This window comes from Aspergillus clavatus, genomic scaffold (genome assembly GCF_000002715.2).
Source record: "Aspergillus clavatus NRRL 1 1099423829805 genomic scaffold, whole genome shotgun sequence".
NCBI lineage: Eukaryota > Fungi > Ascomycota > Eurotiomycetes > Eurotiales > Aspergillaceae > Aspergillus > Aspergillus clavatus.
Genome location: NW_001517094.1, coordinates 450,572 through 474,869, shown reverse-complemented (window position 1 = coordinate 474,869; position 24,298 = coordinate 450,572). Strand labels below are relative to the sequence as shown.

Here is a 24,298-nt window from a genome sequence, read left to right as displayed (position 1 = left end):
GAGTGTGACATGACGCAAAACTTGAGGACGAAAGAATTATCCGCAACGAAACGATTCCATCTCAGTCTTATCTGGACATATCCCCACAGTTAATCGCGCCATCCTTATTCCCCTTGGGGATGATGTCTTTGGAGTAGATCAGCCATTATGGCCCCGTGCCTTTTCAGCTGTTCTGCGCCTCTTCGCCGGAACTTTGTCGTCTCCTCGAATGGGGGCAGGGCTGGCCTGATGGATATGGTGTTCTTTAGAGCGACTGGTCGAAGCCAGGCCAGTTCTAGACAAATTTCTTCAAAGTCATGGAAGCAACAAAGTCATGAGAATCCCTCACCTAAGGGCTCTTTTGGATCCCGACTCCGATTTGCCTTGCGGACCACCAAGGTAGAGTGGTATCCGATCCCAGTCGGTTTGGGTATCGGTTTGCTGGGTTTACTTCATTTTTACAAGTCACAACGGGCAGAAAGGGATCGTGCAGAGAGAGAAGCTCTCGGAGAGTCATTTGATTTCGACAAGCCTCCTCCGCGCCCGAGAGTCAGGCCCAGCGGCCCATGGCACGTTCAAATCATGGCGACATTGCCCCTGAAAGCCATGTCACGCTGGTGGGGACGCTTCAATGAACTAGAACTTCCTTACTATATTCGCGTTCCCGGTTTCAAACTCTACTCCTGGATCTTCGGCGTTAATCTGGACGAGGTAGCCGAGCCAGATCTTCACACTTATCCGAACTTGGCGGCCTTCTTTTATCGCAAACTGAAGCCAGGTGTCCGCCCTATTGATCCCGACCCGCGCGCCATTGTGTCACCATCGGATGGACGTATCTTGCAATTTGGCCTTATCGACCGTGGAGAAGTGGAGCAAGTCAAGGGAGTTACATACAGCTTGGATGCCCTGCTGGGTGCTGCTACGCCGACCAACGCCGACCACAGCAAGAAGTTCACAAATCATATGCAGGAACCATCTCAAAAAGATGCAGCTAATATGATTGCCGATGAAGAATTTGCCCAAATGAATGGTATCTCTTACACACTGCCGACCCTCCTCGCAGGTGATGAAGGTGGAGGAGCCCGGAGGAGAGCGGCTTCCTTGGACGCCTCCACCAAATCAGAGGCCATCTCAGAAGATTTAGTCAAGGCTGATCTTGCTCGTGGCGATGGTACTCCTTGGTACACTCCTAAGCCAGCCTCGAACAATGCGCTCTACTATGTGGTCGTCTATCTTGCGCCTGGCGACTACCATCGTTTCCACTCCCCCGTGCCGTGGGTTGTTGAGAGTCGCCGACATTTTGCGGGTGAATTGTATTCCGTGTCACCATACCTTCAACGCCATCTTCCCGGTCTCTTCACCCTGAATGAGCGAGTTGCTCTGTTAGGTCGCTGGCGCTGGGGCTTCTTCAGCTATATCCCTGTGGGCGCCACTAATGTGGGCTCCATCAAGATCAATTTCGATGCGGAATTGCGCACGAACAGCCTTTTGACAGACACCGCTGCAGATCGAGCTGCAGCTCTTGCTGCGCAAAGAGGCGAGCAATATCCCGGTTTCGTCGAGGCGACATACCTTCACGCAAGTAGGACATTAGGCGGGCATCCCCTCCGAACGGGAGAAGAAATGGGCGGCTTCCAGCTGGGTAGTTCCATCGTGCTCGTGTTCGAGGCTCCAGTGGGAACCCGAAAGTCATTCGACAACGGCTGGGATGAAGGCAAACGAGTTGGCGGATGGAACTGGACCATTGAGAAGGGCCAGCGCATCCAGATGGGACAGAAACTCGGATACGTGGACGTTCCAGAATAAAAGAGGTCATTGCTGGACCTGATGACTGACTTTAAGCGAGCGCTTCATGCTCTGGCTGCTCGTCCTTGTATCATACCCTTATTTTCTAGTAAATTCTGTTGGTTTAGACAGTTGCAGCTTGGTGCTTGATATCTCGGTAGTAATACGATCGGTTTCTTTTTCATTTTATGGGTCTTTGTTACTGCTTTCATAAAATCAAGGTAGCCAAGATGCTAAAAACATATATAACATAACATGAGACATCTGGTACCTCTGCTCACTCTTAGCAACAAAAATATCATCAACACTATTTTTCCCCTCAAGTAATGGGTTTCGAGTTATATTTTTCTTGTCCATATGTGTCCCAAGTCACAAATTATCTTCGATGCCAACACCAACATCCCAAGAGCCGACTGCCCTGAAGTCCGTTACTGTTGACAGTTATAGACTGTTCACAGACAGTATGAACCTTGATACAATTATTCTCCCAAGAACCTCGGTTTTCTGATACTTGCAACGCAGAGCTAGCAATATTCTCCAATCTTCTATCTATCCTTCTCGGCCTGTCTTGTCTCGCTGGTGAATCCACAGTCCAGACCACGCTTAGTATGTCAACTCCTCTGCAAGATTATCCCCTGGCCGTCTAATCCGCCCCAGGGTGTGCTCGTGGGCATTGCAGTGTACTGATATTCTTATAGTGAGATTAACTGCAGCTGCTGGCCTCACCCTGATTGTGCATGCATCTATCCTGCACTTCGCTTCTACAGAACAGCGGCTATTATCTTCCTTGATACTGGCTGTGATAAGTGGCGCCTTAACACCTTATCTGGCTTTACTCATGTGTTGGTGAATCTGATTGATATTGGATGAGACTACTTCTCCATTACTTCGAAAGTCTGATAATCTCAGATCCTCCATAGCGCCGCCCGCGGTGGCACAAATTGCATGCAGGTCTGAGAGAGTCTTGATCCATTCAGCGATATTCTGGCACATTTAAATAACAGAATCTCCGACTATCACGCAGCACGGATCTTTTCCAAGCACAGCGAAGCATAGTGTGATCAGAGACCACCTAATAAGGTTGCGATTGAACACAGTCTTTCTCTGACATGTCTTCAGTGTGGCACCTGGATAAATGAAGGCTAGGAAGAGACCGGCATGAAAGAAGTTCCAGAGTAATAAAGAGCCGCGATAACCGTACTCGACAGGAATGAAATAGTAATTCTAGCCGTTGCAAAGAACAAGACCGCTTAAGCAGCAGAAACGATCTATCTCGAGTATACGGCCGCACCAGATCCCCAGCTCGCCACGGCTTGCAGATTTTAGTGTGCTGGTGATTTGGATGAGAGGATGAAAGAATTGTCTTTTTATAGTAGTCGACAAAGATCTCTTGTTGGGCTAACAGCCTCTTTACCTCGAGCACCATGTTTGCCTGTTTGGTCCCAAGCCATGGGATGAAGATTTGTATTTGCGTGACCAGGCAATGCAATTGTTGTTGCGTGCTATCAGTCACTTCAATAAGAAATTACATCCACTGTACACAAAAGACGCGGATATCATCATGTTAGGGCCATCTACTGCTGGATATCTTTAATACCCATCGCTGGCTACAAAAGTCACATCCCTCTGGCTGGGCCTGCCATCTCCGCGTACTGTCACCAATGATACTATCCAAGCGCCTGCTTGCTTGAACGAAACGGTGCAGCAGTTAGTCAAGGAAATCAGTCACTTCCCCGAAGAAGCCCTGGAGTGGGAAGAAGCCATTACAGTGTAGTTCGTCCTTTAGATCTAGTGGACGATGGTGTATCAGGCAGCTATACCAAAAATGGCAACACTAACCCCAAAGAGGAAATTCAATTCATAGGTCCTCACTCTCCGACATCAACAATACAATCAAAGGACAGAACAGGCCGAGATGCCTGGATAGCCACAAAAACCACAAGAGACACCCAACCAACGTCTCAACAAAAGCAAACGCAATGCCTCGTCACCATCTCCTCCGAAGACACGCCGCCCCCGCCCCAGAAACAACCGACAATGACTCTCCGCAGCCACGAACAAGCGGATCAAGACTGGGACATGGCGCCGCGCAGCCTCAGTTCCAGACGCCGCCAGCGCGCGGTATTCCGCAATTGTATCCTTCATCCGGCCCTATCGAAGCGGCGCAGCCGACTACTGCCCATCCCGGTTCCGCTGCGCAAGCTGCGCTCTTTTCGTTGTTCGGGCGGGGAGTGTCGGGCCGGCAGCGGGCCCCGATGATGGACGAGGACGATGAGGACGAGCCTGAGGAACTGGAAGAGGAAGAGGAGGCAGATCAGACATTTGATATGGATAACCAGCGCCTGGAACTAGATCCGGAGGAGGAGGAGGAGGAGGAGGAAAGGGACTTTTCCGAGGAGGAGATGGAAGGGATGGTTGGGGAGGAGTTGGAAGGTGAAGAGGATGAGGACGAATTGATGCATGATCGAGGTAAGCTAATCCTGTGCTACAGTGCTCTATTCTGCTTCAGACATAAGCTCACTTCGTAAACCTTCAATCACAGACCGATCCCCCTCCCCGCTCCCCAGCAACCTCCGCGAGATATCCTCCCTCGCTTCCTGGACCGTCTCAACACACAAACCCGGCTGTGGTGTCGCCGCGCTCCGACACCCCTCACCCACGCAGTACTGGCAATCCGACGGCCCGCAACCACACACGCTGAGCCTCCACTTCTTCAAGCTCGTCGCAGTGGTGAAAATCCGCGTCTACCTCGACTTCGAGATGGACGAAAGCTACACCCCGACCAAGATGACCTTCCACGCCGGCATGGGCGGCAACGACCTCGTCGAGTTCGCAACCTGGGAGGGCGAAGGACCCTGCGGCTGGGTTGAAATCCCGCTCGAAGGCGTCGGCGGCCGGGACGGCGGGTGGGTGCGGCGGCGACGGCGCAAGCACACGCGGGCCCGCACGCAGGACGACAAGGGGAAGAGGAGATCTAAGGGTGCGCGTGTCGCGTGGCCGGACGCTATGTTCTCGGACGCGGAGAACCCGGTCGAGTACGACGAGGCGGCGTACGACTACGACGACGGCGAGTCGGCCGACGAGGATGACGATGATCCGTATGCGGGCAATGTGCTGAAGGCGATGGTGCTTCAGATGCGCGTAACGGAGAATCATCAGAACGGGAAGGATACCCACGTGCGTGGATTCCAGGTGTTTGCGCGCGACGATGACCGCCGGCGAATGGGCAATGCACCCTCTGCTTCTGCGGATGGCCGCACGCGAAGACACAGTGTGCGTCGGTCTCTGCGGGGGAGCGTCAATGATGACGGTACTGAGCGACGCAATATCAACGGAGAGACTGATGGGGCGAAGGTGGGCGGGCTCGAGGAGCCGGACTGGATGGGCGAGCCTGTGATACGATAAGGAGGGACAAGAATAGTTCCGTGCCATTAGGGACCATGTATTTTATCGGCGATTCTGCAGTGCTGGCGTTCACGGTGGACTTATCCCGCATTGAATGGTGCCATGGGGGTGCTGGTTTGTTATTATTCGGTTTGTGTACCAGTTTGAGATACCCATTTCTTACATTGTCATTTTTTACTACATAGTATCAAGGAGTGATTGAAGCTACATACAGGCTGTCTGTTCCACAGAGGGGTATTGATGATTAAATAAGTATTGTATCATATCTATAGACTAGATTGAGTCATCTCCCATTTGACATAACATAGGACCGACATTTGCTCCACGCAAGAAAGAACCAAAACTTGCTTTTTTGTATGAGGACAGGGTTGCTTGGGAACTCGACTACTTCAACAACTTCTCCAGCTCAGCGGCAACAGCATCGCCCACCTCGCTGGTCGTCGCCTTGCCGCCAATGTCGGCGGTCCGGACACCGGCCTCGATCACATTGCGGACGGCGGTCTCGATGATCTTGGCGTCGTCGAAACGGTTCAGGGAGTACTGCATCATCATGGCGACGGAGAGGATGGCGGCGATGGGGTTGACGATGCCCTTGCCGGCAATGTCGGGGGCAGATCCTGTTGTCCGGCGTGAGCATGTACTCGACTCGAGCCGAAACACGGAGCGGGGAGGTTCAGAAACTACTTACCGTGAATAGGCTCATAAATACCGTTGACTCTGGACTTTCCGTCGGGGATACCGCTCAAGCTGGCACTGGGCAACAGACCAAGCGAACCGGGGATGACACTCGCCTCGTCACTGATGATATCACCGAACAGGTTGCTGGTGACAATGATACCGTTCAGCTTCCGGGGCTCCTTGACCATGATCATGGCAGCAGAGTCGATAAGCTGGTGTCCGATCTGCAGCTGCGGGAACTCCTTCTCCATGACCTCCGTCACGGTCTTCCGCCACAGACGGCTGGTGGCCAGGACGTTGGCCTTGTCCAAACTCCACACGGGGAGAGGGGGGTTGTGCTGCAGAGCCAGATGGCCCGCGAGACGGGTGATGCGCTCGATCTCTGCGCGCGAGTACGGCTCCGTGTCCATGGCATAGCCGCTGCCGTCATCCTCCTTGCGCTCGCCGAAGTAGATACCGCCGGTCAGTTCGCGGATGATGTTGAAGTCGACGCCGCGGCAGACTTCGGGGCGGAGAGGGGAGCTGTCGACCAGCGAGGGGGCGGCGAAGTTGCACGGCCGCAGGTTGCCGAATGTGCCCATCTCCTTGCGCAGCTTGAGAATACCCTGTTCTGGGCGGACGGCACCGGTTCCCCATTTCTATGACCGTATTAGCATGCATCCTTCAGGCCGGATGGCCCATATTATTCCTCCCGTGTCGCTGGGAAAGGGCGTCAACATACCGGTCCACCAATGGCACCGAGGAGGACGGCATCGGCGCTCTTCGCAGCGTTCAACGCCTCGTCGGTCAGGGGAGATCCGGTCGCATCAATGGACGCCTAGTAGGAGCTCTCATTAACAATTGATCCTCTAGAGCTACTGTAAGACAGGACAAGCTTACACCGCCGAGCAGGTGATCCTGCAGGTTGAAGCTGACATCGTCACGGCACTTCTCAACCACACGGAGGACCTAGCAAGCGACAGACGCGAATGAGCTTATGCACATTATTTTCCCAGACGATCCTGCTTGGAAGCCGGCCATGGCATCCAAGCAGACAATAGCTCTCTCACCTTGATTGCCTCAGCGGTCACCTATGCGTCACAGCATATCCGTTAGCTCCCCGGACTCATCAGCTCGGCGTCGCTGGACTTACCTCTGGACCGCAGTGGTCACCACCGAAAACGACAATGTTATATGACGGCATGATGTGTCTGCTGTTTGTGGAGATAGAATTATAGATTTGAGGAACGAGAAGAAGAAGAAGGTGGCTGACAGAGCTTGAAATATCTCTTGCGGTATGGAGGGGGTGGATTCCACCCCGCGCGCCGACACCGGAGGCTGAACGCCGTTGGATTCCACCTTAAGCCGAGCAGTTATCATTCACTCAAGGAGCTGGGGTCTTTGGGTAAGGAATAAGGATGCAAGCAGTGCTCCATCGCTACATTGCTATACAAAGGACCCTGATTACATTGACAGCATTTCTGATCATTCGTTATATTCGGAAGACACCTAGTCATGATAATGATGATAGCCTGCTAAGAACAAGCACTTCAATATGTCCATCGCTCCCCACAAACAGATTAATAGCACCTAGCAAATGGCGCATTGACGAAATGAATAGTTCACAAGAAATAAGAAAGAGAAGAGAGAAGACTAAAGATAATAATAATTGAGACAAGAATTGGCGATTCGAAAGATCACCTGTGAGGGGTTCCATATAACCGATGAACCCCCAATTCACCACCTCCCAGGACACTTGAACGGACATGCATCAATGCCACTGACGAGCGAGTAAAGAAACAATTCAGGGACGAAGAGGGAAAGCAGCCTGCTCCCCTGCCCCCAAGTACCGACCGTAGCACCGAAGCCATGCGTTAGAAGACAGGATGCTGACGATAAGACAAAGTGTCCGTAGTCGGCGAAAGGGCTATATATTGAAATGCCCGGAAAGAACAAACGGGCCAGGGATGAGCAGCTTCCAGTGCCACCGACCACATGGTCTCAACTGGGGGGAAAAGCTACTACATTACCGTGAGGCACGAAATAATAGAGCGGCCTACAGGCCCTTCACGTTCTGCGCAGCCGCGCGTCTTGCGAGATCACCCTCAACAAGCCACTTGCTGGCCTTGACCATTTGGACAACATTGATGAACTGCTTCAGTGCCATGACCGGGGCGGAGATACCCGTGATAACCCATGGCCAGAAGCTATCGATCTTGTTTGCTCTAGCCATCTCCAGCGCTCCAGCGCTCCATGGGCTAGCGAGAGCCGGAGGCGCACTGGGGTCTTGAGCCTGGAGGAGAGAGGGCGAGAGAATGGGGGACGAGAAGGAAAGCAGGTAAAGCCCGATGAAGAAAAGCTCGTTGAGCGCACAGCAAACGAAGAGTACAGTCTGCAGTGTCGGTCAGCCACACTAGTGTCCAGATTCAAGCTAGTCACACCTCACCCACCTTGTTGGTGTAGTATTGATGAAGAATCCAGCTTCTGGTGGCCTCAACATTCTTATGGCTCTTGCCAGATCCTCCCATGCTAAGAGTGGCGTACATATGCATGTAATGGCTGGCCAAGTCCAGGGAAATCAAGCTCTGGAATACAATCGACCACCGGGGCCACGCAGAGCTCAAGAAAACAAGCAGGCAAGCGGTTGTGCAGCGGTCCGTTACCATGTCAAGCACTGCTCCGAAGGTGGTAGATTGGTTGTAATAACGCGCCGCATATCCATCCAGAGCATCCAGCAGGCACGATACGCTATATAGTAGAGAGCATGTTCGAGGGTGGAGGGGCATGTAGTAGAGGGAGGCCACGGTTAAGAACACCCGTGCGTATCCTGGTCAGTCGCAATGGCGATTAGAATCGAACTCCAACATCATGATAACCATCACATCAGAGGGCGCTTTGTCTCACCAATGAGATTCGGAACGAAGAGAAATACATTCTCCTTGGTCTCTTCCTCAGGGGCAGGAGATCGGGCTTTTGAGAGGGGTTTCCGCGCCGTGCCGTTGCTGGCTGTCGTCGTCGTCATCATGTCGCTCCCCTCGGCCTGAACACCCAATGCAGCTTTTTGTCTTCTTGTTCTGGCGCTCATTGTGAAGTGTGCGATGTGTAGGATGTGCAGTATGTCCAGGAAGAAAATGATCGTCCCCAAAAGCAAGTTTTGAAAGGTGTTAAGACAATCGATAAGAGAGGAGGATAAGCTGAAGATAACGAAAACAGTGACGCTGTGAAGGAGGGAGGTCTTATCCCGAGTACATCAACGGCTAGCGAATTATGTCTCGTAATGGTCGAAAAGCGCACGGTCGGACAGGGACGAGGAGGCGTGAAATTTTAAAAGGATTACTGAGTAGATAGACACTATGAGAAGCGTGGGCAATGAGCGAGACGCTTTGGCAAACAAACGAAATGAACAAGTAACAGTGGAGGGCGACAGAGCCTTCCGCAACAGATTTGTAAACCACCTACCGACAGGTTCCGCTTTTCTGTAATGTCAATGCACTTCTGCTTGAATCGAAAGCCACAGTACAGCGTTGAAGAGAATGAGATGATTTAAAAGAGCGGAAGGGCGCAGCAAAGGGTCAAATGTCGCGTTGCTTTTAGCAGCCTGGGTTGAAATGGACTGGACAATCAGGAGATGCCTAGGGAGAGAGATTGTTTAGTCGTGCGTTTGCAATGACGATAAGCTCGATAAGGAGAGAAATCCTCACAAGGTCAGGATTAGAGCCAAAAGCTGTCGTCGACGAGGCTTTAGACTTAAAAAAAAGGATTAGAATGAAAAGAAGAATTGATGATAGAGAAGAGTCGACGAGTCCATGTCATGGATAACAAAAGGGGGCATTTGTAGAAGTGCAGCTGTGGACGTCGTTCTTCCTGAAGCGGCTGTTTGCGGAGCTGTCCGCATCAGTATATCAACCACGAAAGCTATCAATTTCGAGTATAATTAATATTCGACTGCTTGAAACCCTTCAAAATATTCAAATGGATTCATGGATGGCCCTAGAATTAAGTTCCTCCTCCGGCAAAGAAACTCTCCTTGGCTGTATACTACCCAGCACAGCCAAGAGAATGTATATACACCAGAAACATCAGATGCCAATCGGAAAGGGCCACTGGCAGTATTTGTAGAAAGTGACGATTAAATATGTACAGTTATTGTGCAAAGGTCGATTCATGTTCATCTCCGTGACCTGCGCGGATCAACCGCTTCCTGTCGACGCCATTCCCGAGACTCCTTCGTTCCTAGACTTCCAAGCCCTCCTTCTAGTCGACGCTCCCAGCCGCCGAGCCGGACGACGAGACAAGTGGCATTGTCTCCTTCTCTGGTCACCTCCGTAGCAAAGTTGACCACGTTGCGAGCGCCTTCATCGGGAGTCTTGGCCTCCTTGATGATATCGACGATCTCCTGGTCGGAGAGGGTGCCGCTGATCCCATCAGACATGAGAGCCAGGAAGGAATATTCCGCAGGACCCATTTCGATGCGTCGAATCTCTGGTTCGGCAGATACGCCGATCCGCTTGGACTGGACATCGCCAAAGGCACGCGTATTGGCCAAACCACTCATGCGCTCCTCGCCGAATGAATCGGTTACGAAGGTGGCGGCGTATCGTCTCAACCGGTTTGCTTCGATGGGAGAAGAGGGATGATGATTCGAGGTGAGCGGTATGGCTTCACCTGTTTCGGTAGAACATAAAATCATCCGCGTGTCACCCACATGCGATACGAGCAGGCTCGACGGGGTGGATGGGTGCCAAAACGGGGTGGGAGTGGGAGTTGAGATAAGCGCAACACTAGCCGTGCTTCCTCCCTTAAATCGCCTGTACCCGCCAATGCTCAGTTTTCCTGTGTGCTTCGGCCCGTAGAGAATGTCATCCTGGAATTGAGGTTGATGAGCCTTTGCTAACTCGTCATCTTCTTTGGCAGCTTGCGCAGACACGAAATCCAGATCCGCGCGTAGAAACGCATATTCGAGGATTTCTTCGATAGTGACGCCTCCTGCATGGTCTTTGCCATCACACGATGGACGCTCTTGTTCTTGCGCACCATTCCCTAAGTACGAGAAGTGGGCCGGGACAAATCTCTTAAAATAACCCCCAACGAGTCGCCTCCAGTTCTGTACCAGATTCTTCTCCATTTCCGCCATTCGTTTGCGATTGCCGCCTTGTATGAGAGGTAGACTTCCACGTGGAAATTCTGAGTCCTGTCCTAGACAATGCCCCTCACGGTCCTTGCTCAAGCTGGACTGGAACTCGAACTCCGCTGCCGTGTCCTGTATGTACTCATGTAGCGTATCCTTCAAGAACGTGCTGCATTCCGTCCCTCCATGGCCATCAAAAATGCCGAAATAAAAAACCTGCGGGTCACCGCTCGCGCTGTCGGCACCACGACTTTCCCGGGCAGCATTGGGGTACGCCGCGACAGCCCGCTTGATGGTAAGGGAGGCAGGAGGGCGCTTCGCAAAGGCCGGGATGTCAAGGACACCTGCCTGGTGGGTATCTTCATTTGAAGCTCGGGTGCCCCGGGACGTGGCAACGCCGAAATGGTGCTTCGCGCTGCGTAGCGGGATCCGGACGACGGTGGTTTCGCGGCCTACCAGGGCTTGGAAGGAAGTCGGTGGATGTGATATCGCACTTGTATGAGGTACCGAATCCGAGCGAGGAAGTTTATTGTAGGCATTCAGAGGCCCTCTGGGATCCGGATGCAAGGACGAGGATGGTAGATGTGTGACGAAGTAGTCGTGGAACTCTGGCCGTTTGATAGTTCGAGCAATGGCGGAGCCTGCCGAGTCTGTGTTGTGATGACGCTTCGATAGTGCAATGAAAGCTTGATGCACGAATGAAGTTAGCAAGCGTCGACCTTAGGATTCAACCACCCATATCGAAGGTCTGTATAGTAGCCTCGGAGATAAGACTTGCGGGAGGGGAAAAAAGGCAGAGCAGGGCTTCGACATACCGTAATAGTTGGTCAAGGTCCATGTTCGGACAGTGACTCGCTTCGTGGGAGCCCGAATCATGAAGGTGGAGGCATCGAAAGGTGACAATGCTTGAAATGATAGAAATCAATCAATCAATCAGTTGAATGATGCATTTCGTGGGTGTCGGGGAGATCAGCAAGAGTTGCGGATTCTGGATGAGTCGGCCCGAGCGTCTTTTTGCGACGGAGGAATATTCCAACGGCAGATTGTTTCTGCTGGTGATGACATCTGCTTGGCAGGGAAGAGAGTCGCCATCCATTTGAGCACATCATCCATTCGTTTGGAGCATGCCGCATAGTTTGGAGTCCAGCTAGAATAAAGGAAACCACTACGAGGCTTAAATTTTGCCGATGAGCAGTAGTCCTGACGGCTGGTGATGCTGTGAACCCTTCCTTCATGCATCAGTCCCAAGTTCCCAACACTACTTTTTTGATCCTGGCCAGCACTCAACATGAATACGAGTTACAAATTACGGACTTAACGGAGCAATGTGGCTGTTGATCAGTAGTGGGACACAAAATTAGCGCCTATCAATTGATTTGTTCGTTGTTCTAAACTAACTACCACGACTGTAGGATGTATCTTGCGTTAACGCACAGGAGGCAGAAACGTTGTGAATGCAAACGCAGTCAGAAACAAAACAAAACAAAGCATTACTTCCATTAAGGACAGAGCCAAAAAGCGCCATTCAAAATATCCATCTGAATTCTCGCCAGTACCCCAATCGAGCTTGATAGAAGACAAGGAAGACCTGCCCTTGCAACTGTGCAAAACGACCTATTCAACCAAAGCTATGCCGTATCTGATCCCAAACGCAGATGACAGAAAACAATGAGCCAATCGTGCGAAAGCGAGAGCACTAAAGGGATGACTCTAATATTTTCCAAGTCCAAGAAAGTCAGACGTCGCGAAATCGCAGATGCGCAGGGACATTGAGAAGAATTGGCGGGCTGCGCGGAGATCTTAAGATGACATCGCCCCGGGAGACGAGCTGAGGAACCCAGTCGCTGCCAGTATGTCTGCAAATGAAAGTGATGGGGCTGATACCCAGTTTCACTTCGAAGTTGCTGTCTCTGAGCAGTCCGGGCTCGCCTCTGATGTGAAAAGACTGGTTGCGCATCTCTCTTGGTACGAAGGCGTCGCCAACGTCTGGAAAGCAATGGACGTATTCAAGAGGAGTGCACAGCATCTCCACGGAGAGGGATGCCGCTTTCGAAATGATACCCGCGAGAATGCCACGGCCGTCTACCTGATGTTGGGGCGTGTCCGGAAGCAAAGGTCCAATGTACCGCCACAGTTTCTCAACGAGCCAGTGAAACTTCTGCGCGCAAAAGTCCGGGAAATCAGGCCTCACTAGCATATTTGCGACAATCTTGACCATTGCGTCGAGCAAGATCTTGCGGGCGGCCAGGGGAACTTCACCTAGAGAGTTTCACTTAGCAATCCCAGAAAACAACAGCAGGCACCCATCCAGTATACCTACTCCGAATGAGATGCATTTTGAGCTGCAAGAACTCATCATACGCAGCCGTATCGAACTCCTTAACCATGTTCTCATTCAAGACATGATCCAGCAACCATTCGTTGATGGCTCTCGTGACAAGGTGAAACCGGGTGGTAGAACTGCCCAGCAGATCGGAGGCGATAGACCGGTCCGAGACGCGTACAAGATAGTCCATGATACGGGGGCGCAGCTGCGCATCCCTGACAGGGTCCGGCAAGCTCGCGAAGGTAATGCTGAAGTCCTCCGCCTCTCGCCAGAGGAGCCTGAGCCTGACGCCGAAGTTCTCTGTCGCCCTTTGCAGATCATACGGCAGACCAGGCTCGCTAATGGGTCCCGGACCACGATGGTGACGCATCAGCCATTCGAGGTCCCTCGCAGTGAACTCCTCGGCAGATCCATTGGATGTCTCGTCTGCAGTCGGGATCCGCGCTCGCGGGTTGCTCGTGAGCAGTGCGAAGTTCGGGAATGGCGGCGGATGAGAGCTTCGCTGACGGCGCGGTCGCGAAGTCGAAGGCCTGGCTCCTCCAGCAGTCGGTTCACGCTGTAGACCAGGCTCGCCTGGATGTGGGGTTGTCGGGGAACCCATGGCCATTCCGCTCCTGGGTCTTGGGGTTGCGGTCCCCTCAGGACGGGACGGTTCATCACGCGGTGCCTGCATGCTGGTCTCTTAATACTGTGAGTTTCTCCTCTTCTAAAGCGACGAAGATATGTAGACAGGGTCCAGGCATGAAAGCCTGGCAGTGGCTTGTTTGATGTGGCTGACCAGCTGGACTACGTTGAACACAAGAGCTGAGGAGGAAGCCGGTGTTTGTGAAAATGAAAGAAATCAGCGTGCGTGGGATTCCAAAATACAGCTGATGATACCCTAAATAGTGTGCTGCTGGGCACTGTCTATTCTTAGATGCGCATCTCGGCGACGGTCTCTGTCATGGCTATGGCTGGCTATTCCTAAAGACTTCAAAGATATCACCAAAGAACCAAAGAATTCACCAAGCAAGGTCTTCGGGGCTACGTGAATACAAAGCTTTTGTGGTGCATAGAGTCTCTCATCTGATAGCTTAGAATGTTATTTCGCGCTATCTGAAGGAACTTATATGCTATCAGTAGAATTGTATATGGGGATATCTGAGTCCTAGGTAGTGTTGATTTGAGATCACTGGGTTCTGATATCACAAGCGTGCCATATTATAATCTCATTTCTTTTTCTCTCCACATGGCAAAACGAAGTGTTACGGAAACTCGAATGCTAAGGAAAGTCCATTTCATATACGGGCAGACGAGATTATTCTACAATAGAATGAAAAGACAGAAAAGAGTCATGTTCAATTGCGCTGAACGCGAAAGTAAAGTTCCTATAAACAAATCATTGCGCAACAGCCTTCGGGCTCATATCGATAACCACAAAAGCGAGATGTTAGAAGATCGGCACCTACCAGGGCCAGCGTCATCCAAGCATGCAAAGCGCCATGCCGAAGCACGGGGAAATCAAATCACATAGGTCAAAGAGGTAAGTTTTGACGGTCAAGGGTGCGCCTAATGCCTGATTAGATACGATACCTACCATTTCGTGCATGCGTGGTAGATGGTCGCTGAGAGAACATTCCAAACACTAGATCGCTTTCGTGCGTGAGAACAAGCTGCTGTACACAGCATCGACAACAGGCTGGGCGGTGATCTGGCGACCGCCGAAGAATCGTCCGTTGAGGCCTTTGATGGCATTCTCGCCGCCTTGAACCCGGTCGAACTTGAGGTATATGTCGCCTTGAGAGTTGGGATCTAGTGCAATGTGAACAACATGGCCATATTTCTCTTCGCACTCAGCGCGGACGTCATCCTCCAGGTCTTTGATCCAAGCTTCACCTTCTTCCCTATGGCATTTGTCAGCTTCTGTGGTCTAAGAATAGCGGCTTTGGGGTTGACGTACTCAGAAGGATCAAACATGTTCCGAAGCAGAACACAACGGCTCGCCATGTTGACGTTCACAGGCAGCGGCTTGACTTCTGTCTTGGGGCGAAGTAGTTTCTGCTTGTCGTCGGCAGCAGGTTCGGCAGGTTCATCTGTTCTTGCAAGCTTCCTCATCAATGCGTCCCTACTATAGTTGTTGAAGTTCACACCGGCAACGTCCGTATCGTCCAGAGCACTTGCGCCAGCTCCCTTCTCGGAATCACGGCCACCAGCACGGTCAAAGCTACTTGTACCACCAGCCTGGATACCACGCCCTCCTTGGCCAGAGAATGAAGAGCCCTGAAAATTCTGTTGGTTCGCACCATGGCCCTGAGAGCGTTGCGCTGACGAGTCAGGGGTGAACTTATCGTTGCCAAGGCCAACACGGATTGCTCGACCAGCAAGGTCAAAGCCATTCATTTTTTCCAAAGCTTCACGAGCTTGATTGGGATCACGGAACCTTGGCGAGAGATGGTTAGTCGGGACAATGTATACAAAGGAGAATGGATCGATGACTCACTGTACGAAACCATAGCCCCTGCTTCGGCCTGTTTCGTCCTTTTGAAGTTGAACAAACTCGAGTTCGCCAAAGGGTTCGAAAACATTCTGGAGGTCATTTTCAGTGATACTGAAATGGATGTTACCCACGTATAGCCTGTGAAATGGTGCCGCGTGGTTGTGTCCACTGCTGGCCTCTGGGTTGCGGGCCTGGCGGTTCTTCTCCGCTTCCGTCAACTGTGCAATGATCGGGATTCCTAGAAGCTTCTGACCGGTGAGCTGAATAGCGGGCGCGACGGACTCTTCGCTTTTGAATTCAACGTAACCAACACTAGAATGCTGTTAACCCCCATCCCATCTAGAACAATTTGGTGTAGGTTACCCTTTGGAGCGTCCACTGACACGATCCTTCACAATCTGAGCCTCTTTGACGGGTCCAACCTTTTCGAAGAAAGCGATCAGTTCCTTCGTCCTCAGCCGCGCGGCAAGCTGCTGGACGAAGATGGTACGCCTGTCACGCTCATCCTCATTAAGCTCCGGAGACTTCTCCTTGCTCGGGCTGCGCTTGCGCTCACGACGAGAGCGTCGGTCTTCCTCCCGGTCTTCGCGCCGCGAGCGACCGGAAGGCCGGTAGTAGCGATCATCATAGGGGGAGCGAGATCGTGTGCGAGCCCGGCCACCTCCGCGGTAAAAATCTCCGCCGGAGCGATAGTCATCGCCGTAGCGGTCGCGACGGGACCGACGGCGCTCGCTGTCGCGGCTTCTGCTCCTCTTTCTGCTTCTATGGCTTCCGTTAGCACTGCCATGTTCGCTCTTCGGACTCTTCATGTCTTCATCTCCATCGGCGTCTTTTTCACGGCGTCGGTCACGGCTCCGGTCGCGTCGTCTGCGCTCACGATCCCGCGAACGATCGCGATCGCGTCGTTCACTGCTGTCTGCATTCAAAGGGTCATCGCGCTCCTGAGACGGTGCTGAGTCCTGGGGGGTGGCCGCCGCGGTAGACTCGAGGAGGGCTTCAACGTCGAGACCTGACATTATGGCAGTGTGCTAGATAACCCTCTTTTGAATGGCTCACTTGGGAGAGATTGGGAAGAAAGAAGATGGCGTGGAGAGGGTTGGGTCACTTTTGACTTTGTTAGAATGGGATGGTCGATTCAAGCTTGGCTTGAGCAAACCCTTCAGATTATAGAGTCAAACTCTTTGTAGATCACGCCTGCTCAGTGACAGATTTAGAATCAAGACAAACGAAGCGTTATGGTAACTGGTATTGCAAAATGCACAGGACTGATTCTGAATTGAGAGTGTGACTGAGTGATGTGATGTTGAAGGATGTCTTCATAAATGGTCACATGAGGCTTGGCATTTGCCTCCGATCTCAGAATTTTGAGCTCAACTGGTGCCTTAGGCCACAACACCGGCTGGTAGTCTCAGTTTCAGACCACATTGATGCGGAAGGTTTCACTGTGGCAATAATGCTGGAGCACTAAGATGCACATAAAGTAAAAATGAATTATCTATTGTTTAAGTAGTCAAATACAGTCGTTTGAAAACAGTAGTTCTAGGGCTAACCCATCACAAAGCGATTGGCATCAGACTTCAAAGGCTCATGGCCCTGACAAAGTGTTATACAAGGATTGAAGGTTGGGCCCAAGCTTCAACTCATAGGGATGGTCGTGACTGAAGCGGCCACGAATAATGCTTCGACTTAATATTAATCGTAAAGTATAAATATGGGCAGCGAAAGGAATTCGTCAAGGATGAAGTCATAAGGACTCCTTTACTGAGTCTTCACGGGCTTTGGCGTAGGAGTCTCAAGCTCGGTGCCGAACACTCGATCCCAAAAGCGGCTGGTGACGCCGAATCCGTTCTCATAATCGGCGAAGTGATGGGCCAGATGATATTTCTTGAGTTCCTTGTAGTAGAGAGGCAGACTAAGAGTAGCACGAGCGGTCAGAATCCTTCGACGTGTAAAAAAGAGCATTCGTAGGATACTTACTTGCGATGATGTAGGAAGTAATGTGTCAAGTCATAGCAGATGTAGCCGAATACTCCGCCACAGAATACTGTGAGAGCGGCATACCAGTTGTAGAAAAAGACTGTATGAGCCAACTTCCAGAAGGGCGCAGCCAGCAGCACAAACAAAGTCGGTGGCATCACGAGACGGTATTTATCCATGGGCAGGTAGTGATGGATTCCATGCAGGAGAAAGTGGAGAGTGATACCGACTCGGTTATCGGGAAGATACCTAATCATGATATGTCAGACGAAGGCCAAAAAAAGAACAATGATAGTGGGATACATACCCATCGAGGTGGAACAGAAATCTATGCAGCAGATACTCAATCAAGGACCAGAGGGAAAGACCAGTCAGCCAGTACGCGGCAGTAACGCCAACGTTTCCCAATCCCGAAAAGCCCATAATGGTCCCATATGTGACTGGAGGAAGCCATATCAAAGGCACCACATACCATGCCGTCTTGCTCAGAGGTTCCAGGAAGTTACCGAAGAGAGGAGCGGACTCTCCTCCCTTGTAGTGACGCGGTCGGTGGATTTGCTTCAGGTAGAAGTCTTTGCTGAAGCCACTATTCCAAAGTTGGAGAAGCAGTGGCTTGTTGAGGTCAAGGAATTTGAACTTCTGATAATCCTTGGTATAGTCTGTTTCCACCGATAGGTCTTCCTCGGTCGACATGCCCGTCGAGGCATACACAGGCCGCACTCCTTCACTTGACTCCTTGACAGCCGATCCATTCGTACCGATTTTGTTCGCGATAGACTCTGAATCCAGAAAGCCAACCAGGCTCTCCTCTAGGATTTCGTATGCCGCCTCGGAGTGGTTATGGGACGCTTCGTCAAGCAGGATAGCCTTCACATCTTTGCCGGCGTATTCAAGGATCAGATCGCCGCCTCCCGGATGATCGTCGATGAACGATGTGATATCGTAGACTTTGGAACCCAGCGTCACATAACAGGATTTGGCGTTGTTATGGGACTCGACCTCGGCCGGAGTGAAAGTTGGAAGAATCTTGCCAGGCATGATTGGAGAGGAGCGAGGCTTGGGTGCGTGTGCGCAATGTGGATGCAGCTATCAAGAAAATGAAGAAAAGAACAAGACTAACAAGCCAATGGTGAAGAATCTAAATCTGCCTTAGCCCAAGATCAAATACTTCAATCAGCACGCCGGAAAATGTAGTTATAAAAAGGCGCAGGGAAGAGTGGCGTGAGCTTCAAATTATTATCGAGGCCGGCGGGTCCGATCGCTCCGGGTCAGTCATACAACAGGGGTATTTTGCAGTCGTGGAAAGCAGCATGCAAACCAGCTTTTGGTATAGCATTGACCCACTTAGTGAAATCCTTTTCCTAAAGTAGTCATATCACCGAGTTACCAACTTTATAAATTCCATGAAAAGGGAATGAACTCGTTCCATACCTTTGTAATGAGATCAGATTGGAATGAGACCTATTTTAGGCTTAGTGCCCGCTTTAGACCTATCATCTGATATCTAGGAATCACCACACCTAAAGATTAGTAAGATTCTATCTTCTTACTACTTAGTCATCTGAAATCATCTTACTACTAAGGCTGAATAGATTACTAGATTTATGGCCGGTGTGGTAGACCTTACCCTGTAGGGAATTAAGGTGATATCCACTCTCATTCTGCTTTACAAGAGTGCAAAATACCCCTAATAATCTACTCTGTACTAGGGAATCATATTTTCTTTCCATTTTTCCGAAATTTCCGGGAAAAAAAACATCTTTTCAGAAAGAAAAATATTTTTTTTCCAGAGGAAATTTACATATTAAAAAATGCCTATTTCTGATTCTCTCCGCCTACCTATTTTAGTAGTAAAGTAAGAAATTTAACTAAATTATAACTAGTTGGCGTCCTCTAACAATCAAATTTTCGAAGAAAAAAATTCATGATTTTAAAGGGGAAAAATGTTAAATATTCTATAAAGTCTAATGATTTTTTGGGCTCCTTACCAGCCTTACCAGTAGTAGGGACCTCACTGCTAGTAGGGGCCTCACTGGCAGTAAAAGCCTTGCTAGTAGGGTCCTCGAAAAGTTGCAAAGAAAATCCAGTTTGGAAATTTTAGAATTTTCTAATGTTTTTTTTTCCATTCCATATTTTTCCAGTAGTTGAACCCCCTCAATCTGGTAGAAATGCCAAGACTTTCTCAGCTAATTAGAGTCTATAGTTTCTCTTACCCCATAAGAATAGACTAATCAGAATTAGTAGCTAGCAGATGCCTTATTACCTAGGAAAGTAGTATATAAATACTAAGAAATAGTAGTAAATTTCATATAATAACATTAAAATATATATCTTTAACCTATTAAAATTTACTATCTACTACCACCACCACCACCACCACCACTATAGGAAATTCATCTTCTGGGTAGCAGATGAAAAATTTAGCTGAATTTATAGCTATTTATAAATTCTATAAATAAAAAGAAGTAGGCTCCTATATAAATTTATATAGAGAATTACTTAGAATGCTTATAAGAATGCTTATCTCCTAGATTCTATATATCTACTACTAATACTACTCTAATTTTAATTAAAAATTTAACTCCACCTATATGAATACCCATATAAGCCAGTGTAATAGATTATAAAAGGTATAATATAAAGAGAAAATAGAGAAGTATAGAATTTAGTAGATAAGTATCTTTAAATATTAAAAAGTATCTATCTTAGAGGTAAATTAATAATTAGGGATAGCTATCTTCTATAATGCCTACCTCTTTTATATATTTTTAATACTAGGAATAGCTTTATTTCTTTAAGTACTAGATCTAAAATACTCTCCTCCTTTACCTAAGACTATGGCTACTACTATACTAGATTCCTATTATAATTTTATCTAGATAAAGCTATTCTAGTAGCTTTAAACTATATAGTATCTAAATCTTATATATAATAAATCTATAAATATTTATAGAGAAAGAATTATAAGTCTTAGTATTAATTTATATAGATATAGCTACTTTCTTCTAGCAGAAGATATATTAGATAAAAGCTTAACTTCCCATATAATTTCTATATAGATTAAAGCTTAGGTTAAAAAGCTTCTTACTAAGCTAAATAATAGCTAGAAGATATAGAAATTTATTAATTCTCTCTCTACTAATATACCTTCTATAATAAAAAAAGTATAGGAGATTCTATAAGTAAAGCTAGTATTTAAGAAGATATTTATAATTCCCTATAATTCTTATAGGCTTTAGCTAGTGATTAGAGATCTACTAAATCTTCCTTCTATTAGTAGGCTCTTTAAATCAGCAGCTTCTATTATAAGGTATTTTAAGAAATTACCTTTAGATTAGGTAATCCTTTAATAAATATAGAATTAGTATCTAGATTCTATATTATCTTTACTTATTATAGCTATAGCTACTTACTAAGGATCTTAGTATAAGATGCTTTAGTTAGTAATACTAAATTAGGAAGCTTTAAAGCTATTTATAAAGAAAGAAAGGGGTAATATAGATAAGATCTCTTAGATTCTCTATAAGTTAGGCTTCTAGGATAATCTTTCTAATCTTATTAGGCTACTTAAGCTAGTAAATAAAGCAGTTAGATACTTAGAATCCTAGAAGTATAATCTTATGCTAGTAAGTATGCTATTATATTTATCTATATTATTTATTAATAAAATAAGTAATATAGTAATAGTTAGATATCTAAGGGCACCTCTCTAGTAAAAGCTATACTTCTATATTCTAAGATAATCTCTTTTTCTATCTTTAATCTCTAGTAGATAGTAGAGAGTTAGAGAGCCTATAGATAAAGTAATTTAACTACTAGCTTATATCTATCTACTAACTTAGCTATTATCTACACCCTAAGATATTAAATACATAACTTCTTCCTTCTCTTATACTAGATCTATAGAATATAATCTATAAGTATAGTGGTGAGGAAGCTATAAAGTAATTTAGATTCTTTTAGGATAGAGAAGGAGTATTCTTTAATAAAGAGTTCTAGTATAAAAAAGATCCTAAGTAGTTCTAGCTTATAGTAATAAGATTCTAGATCTATTAAGAAACTATATACTAAATACTAATTTAATTACTCTCTACTAAAAAAATATAGCTCCTAAAATTAGTATTCTTACCCTCTACCTCTACTATACTATCACAAATTCTATTACCTCTAAATAAAGCTTTTTAATCATGAATCTATAGCATATAAAGCTATAGAATTAAATAAAAACTAAGTAAGTAAATTAGGTAATATTTATCTATATAAATATCTAAAGCCTTTAGCTTAGCAGATACACCCTATCCCCTATAAGCCTATATAAAAGCCTAGAAGATAGAGATGAGGAGCTTATATAGCAGGGAGTAATCTTACTAGATAATATAGAGTATGCCCTAAGCTAGGCTACTAGTAAGATAGCTAGTATTAGTAAGGCTTCTATTAGTAGCTAGGCTAGTAAGCAGGTGGAAAATACTTAGATTTTAGAGAAGTAAATATAAGAAGAATAACTCTTTTTTTTTATAGAATTAAATTTTTTATAGAGGATGAAAAATGGCGTCTTTTATATCAGGCATAATTTTAAATTTTACTAGTAAAATATATAGGTGGTGAGAATTAGTGGGAGATATTTTACTTATGTAAAAATTTCCTCTAAAAAGATAATATTTTCTTTGCAGAAAAAAAAGTTTTTTTTCCTGGAAAATTCATTTCCTGGAAAATTCAGAGAATGGAAAAGAAAATAAGATTCCCTACTTGCTAGTATTAGGGTATATTTTGTTACCAATTTTAGATCTATAAGTATTCTGAGTAAACTGTATATATATTAGTGTGTGAGCTTACTTCTCTGGGTTTAGAAATAGTAAATAGTAGTAAATCTAGTGAGGTTTTTATGGTAGATGGTGGAAGTTGATGATTTCTCGCATACAAAGATATATATTTTGATGTTATTAGGTGAAATTCACTACTATTTCTCAGAGCATATACACTACTTTCCTAGGCAATAAGGCACCTACTGGCTACTAGATCTGATTGGTTGATATAGGTGGGGCAGTCAAAGGAAGAGGCCCTGATTGGCTAACCCTAAGTCTTGGCATATTACCGGATTAGGGGGGTTCAAACCCTGGAAAGAAAAAAAACATTGGAAAATTCCGAAAGAAAGAAAATGTTGTTTTTTTTCAACTTTTCGAGGACCCTACTCTGTACACTCACCAGTGATCAACACCGAGGATTTGGGCTGGGTGATCCACTATACCGCTTTGGGACATCAGCCTACCCCTGGCCCACTTCCGCTCTTTCAAAGACCAGCTTGTTAACTAGTTGTTACTTCGCTCTGTACCTCAAAAGGATTTCTGTATATTTGATCCTTTTACTTTGTAATCCATGTATATATGTGAACGTCAAGGTATGTTGTATAGCAGCAGGTCTGAGTTGTCAAGGCTGATCCTGATGTCAGAAACCAATCACAGCGTCCGGATATGGAGGGTACGTTCGCTTGTGGCTGAACTTGAAGACTGCAAGTATCGCTGGCACGCTGCCCATTGATCAGAAGGGGTAAGCCCCCTGTGACCAGCAGACCGCGGGAAGGCTTACGGAGTAGATCTCCATTGCTGGACATAAGGCGGCTATCAGAAAATTCGGTGCTGAGTACGGAGAAGGACATATGTCAGGACTCAGGAAAATATCTCCAAGGCGATCGAAAGACCTCCTCGGATCGCTGTCATGACCTATAAATGATCGCATTGGACGCTTGGATGTATCATGCAATGACCACAGATCGGTAATGTTCCCAGGTCTATGCTTCGGATCACTAAAAAAAGAGTCACGCATTTCAGAGCAAAACACATTGCCAGCATTAAGCCGTTCATGGATACAAGGAGATTACTGGCAATAAATGCTATAGATACAATGGCCAGGATGAGTTCATATCCCCATATGATGCTACAGTCTAACAGGACCAAGGGAGGATCAGAGAAGCTCTTTCCATCTCGCTCTACTCGGTAGACATGAATGCTGAAACTCGACACATTCTTCAGCCGCTCAGCGTGCTGCGTGACAACTCCAAAGTGGATAGAGTTCCACATCCCCCTTTTTTGGACCTGTTCACTGGGACTTTTGTAAGTTGGATGTATCTGATGAATCCGGCCGAGGACTGTATGCTTCTCCTTTACGGAGTATTATTATTATTATTATTATTATTATTGAGGCTGCAATGGCATGCTGTTCAGCGGTTCAGTAGGGAGTTACATAGGTAGTAACCATCTACTGTAGCTAGTAAGCACCCTGTCCTGGTTCTCAGCTTCTCTGTTGTGTTTATACCATTGTTCTCGCGCCGGTCAAGCTAGCTATCATCATTGAGGAAATGGAGTCCGGGCATTGTCCGTCATTTGTGCTAACTATAACAAGGGGATGCCCTCATTCCAGAAGTAGAGAAACCGTTAGGAGATCGGGGATCTGATCAGATTATTTCCTACTCCGTAGTTCATATATTCCCCAGAGGTCAATATAACCATTGGATTCTAGTTCTACTCTAGTAGACAATTGGACTACCTATTTTAGGTTGCTGCATTGGACC

At 47.7% G+C, this 24,298-nt stretch overlaps 8 protein-coding genes across 8 annotated transcripts, besides 6 other annotated features; 2 read left to right on the top strand and 6 right to left on the bottom strand.

Moving 5' to 3' along the window:
- Positions 1 to 147: 147 nt before the first annotated feature.
- ACLA_019610 (phosphatidylserine decarboxylase 1) lies at positions 148 to 1,785 on the top strand (the record flags this gene model as incomplete). The annotated part of the gene is made up of 1 exon (XM_001268681.1): positions 148 to 1,785. The coding sequence occupies one exon, from the start codon at positions 148 to 150 to the stop codon at positions 1,783 to 1,785; it is 1,638 nt and encodes a 545-aa protein (XP_001268682.1).
- Positions 1,786 to 3,743: 1,958 nt separating this feature from the next.
- Positions 3,744 to 5,169, top strand: ACLA_019600 (anaphase promoting complex subunit DOC1; the record flags this gene model as incomplete). Its single annotated transcript, XM_001268680.1, has 2 exons — positions 3,744 to 4,233; positions 4,307 to 5,169. The coding sequence occupies 2 exons, from the start codon at positions 3,744 to 3,746 to the stop codon at positions 5,167 to 5,169; spliced, it is 1,353 nt and encodes a 450-aa protein (XP_001268681.1).
- Positions 4,121 to 4,144: a microsatellite.
- Positions 5,170 to 5,553: 384 nt separating the features above from the next.
- On the bottom strand, positions 5,554 to 7,030 carry leu2A (3-isopropylmalate dehydrogenase LEU2; the record flags this gene model as incomplete). Its single annotated transcript, XM_001268679.1, has 6 exons — positions 5,554 to 5,786; positions 5,858 to 6,485; positions 6,569 to 6,664; positions 6,727 to 6,795; positions 6,897 to 6,917; positions 6,980 to 7,030. The coding sequence occupies 6 exons, from the start codon at positions 7,028 to 7,030 to the stop codon at positions 5,554 to 5,556; spliced, it is 1,098 nt and encodes a 365-aa protein (XP_001268680.1).
- An 852-nt stretch (positions 7,031 to 7,882) lies between these two features.
- ACLA_019580 (CDP-diacylglycerol--inositol 3-phosphatidyltransferase) lies at positions 7,883 to 8,911 on the bottom strand (the record flags this gene model as incomplete). The annotated part of the gene is made up of 3 exons (XM_001268678.1): positions 7,883 to 8,218; positions 8,277 to 8,653; positions 8,731 to 8,911. The coding sequence occupies 3 exons, from the start codon at positions 8,909 to 8,911 to the stop codon at positions 7,883 to 7,885; spliced, it is 894 nt and encodes a 297-aa protein (XP_001268679.1).
- A 1,083-nt stretch (positions 8,912 to 9,994) lies between these two features.
- On the bottom strand, positions 9,995 to 11,830 carry ACLA_019570 (PP2C family serine/threonine-protein phosphatase; the record flags this gene model as incomplete). Its single annotated transcript, XM_001268677.1, has 2 exons — positions 9,995 to 11,640; positions 11,770 to 11,830. 2 exons carry the CDS (start codon positions 11,828 to 11,830, stop codon positions 9,995 to 9,997), a joined length of 1,707 nt encoding a protein of 568 aa, XP_001268678.1.
- Positions 11,831 to 12,689: 859 nt separating this feature from the next.
- On the bottom strand, positions 12,690 to 13,887 carry ACLA_019560 (uncharacterized protein; the record flags this gene model as incomplete). Its single annotated transcript, XM_001268676.1, has 2 exons — positions 12,690 to 13,213; positions 13,275 to 13,887. 2 exons carry the CDS (start codon positions 13,885 to 13,887, stop codon positions 12,690 to 12,692), a joined length of 1,137 nt encoding a protein of 378 aa, XP_001268677.1.
- Positions 13,888 to 14,904: 1,017 nt separating this feature from the next.
- On the bottom strand, positions 14,905 to 16,772 carry ACLA_019550 (putative RNA splicing factor (Pad-1); the record flags this gene model as incomplete). The annotated part of the gene is made up of 4 exons (XM_001268675.1): positions 14,905 to 15,163; positions 15,220 to 15,699; positions 15,760 to 16,068; positions 16,120 to 16,772. The coding sequence occupies 4 exons, from the start codon at positions 16,770 to 16,772 to the stop codon at positions 14,905 to 14,907; spliced, it is 1,701 nt and encodes a 566-aa protein (XP_001268676.1).
- A 742-nt stretch (positions 16,773 to 17,514) lies between these two features.
- ACLA_019540 (fatty acid alpha-hydroxylase) lies at positions 17,515 to 18,771 on the bottom strand (the record flags this gene model as incomplete). The annotated part of the gene is made up of 3 exons (XM_001268674.1): positions 17,515 to 17,668; positions 17,734 to 17,982; positions 18,041 to 18,771. The coding sequence occupies 3 exons, from the start codon at positions 18,769 to 18,771 to the stop codon at positions 17,515 to 17,517; spliced, it is 1,134 nt and encodes a 377-aa protein (XP_001268675.1).
- Positions 18,772 to 19,734: 963 nt separating this feature from the next.
- Positions 19,735 to 19,768: a microsatellite.
- Positions 19,769 to 20,090: 322 nt separating this feature from the next.
- Positions 20,091 to 20,116: a microsatellite.
- A 2,302-nt stretch (positions 20,117 to 22,418) lies between these two features.
- Positions 22,419 to 22,449: a microsatellite.
- Positions 22,450 to 23,898: 1,449 nt separating this feature from the next.
- Positions 23,899 to 23,926: a microsatellite.
- Positions 23,900 to 23,926: a microsatellite.
- Positions 23,927 to 24,298: the final 372 nt, after the last annotated feature.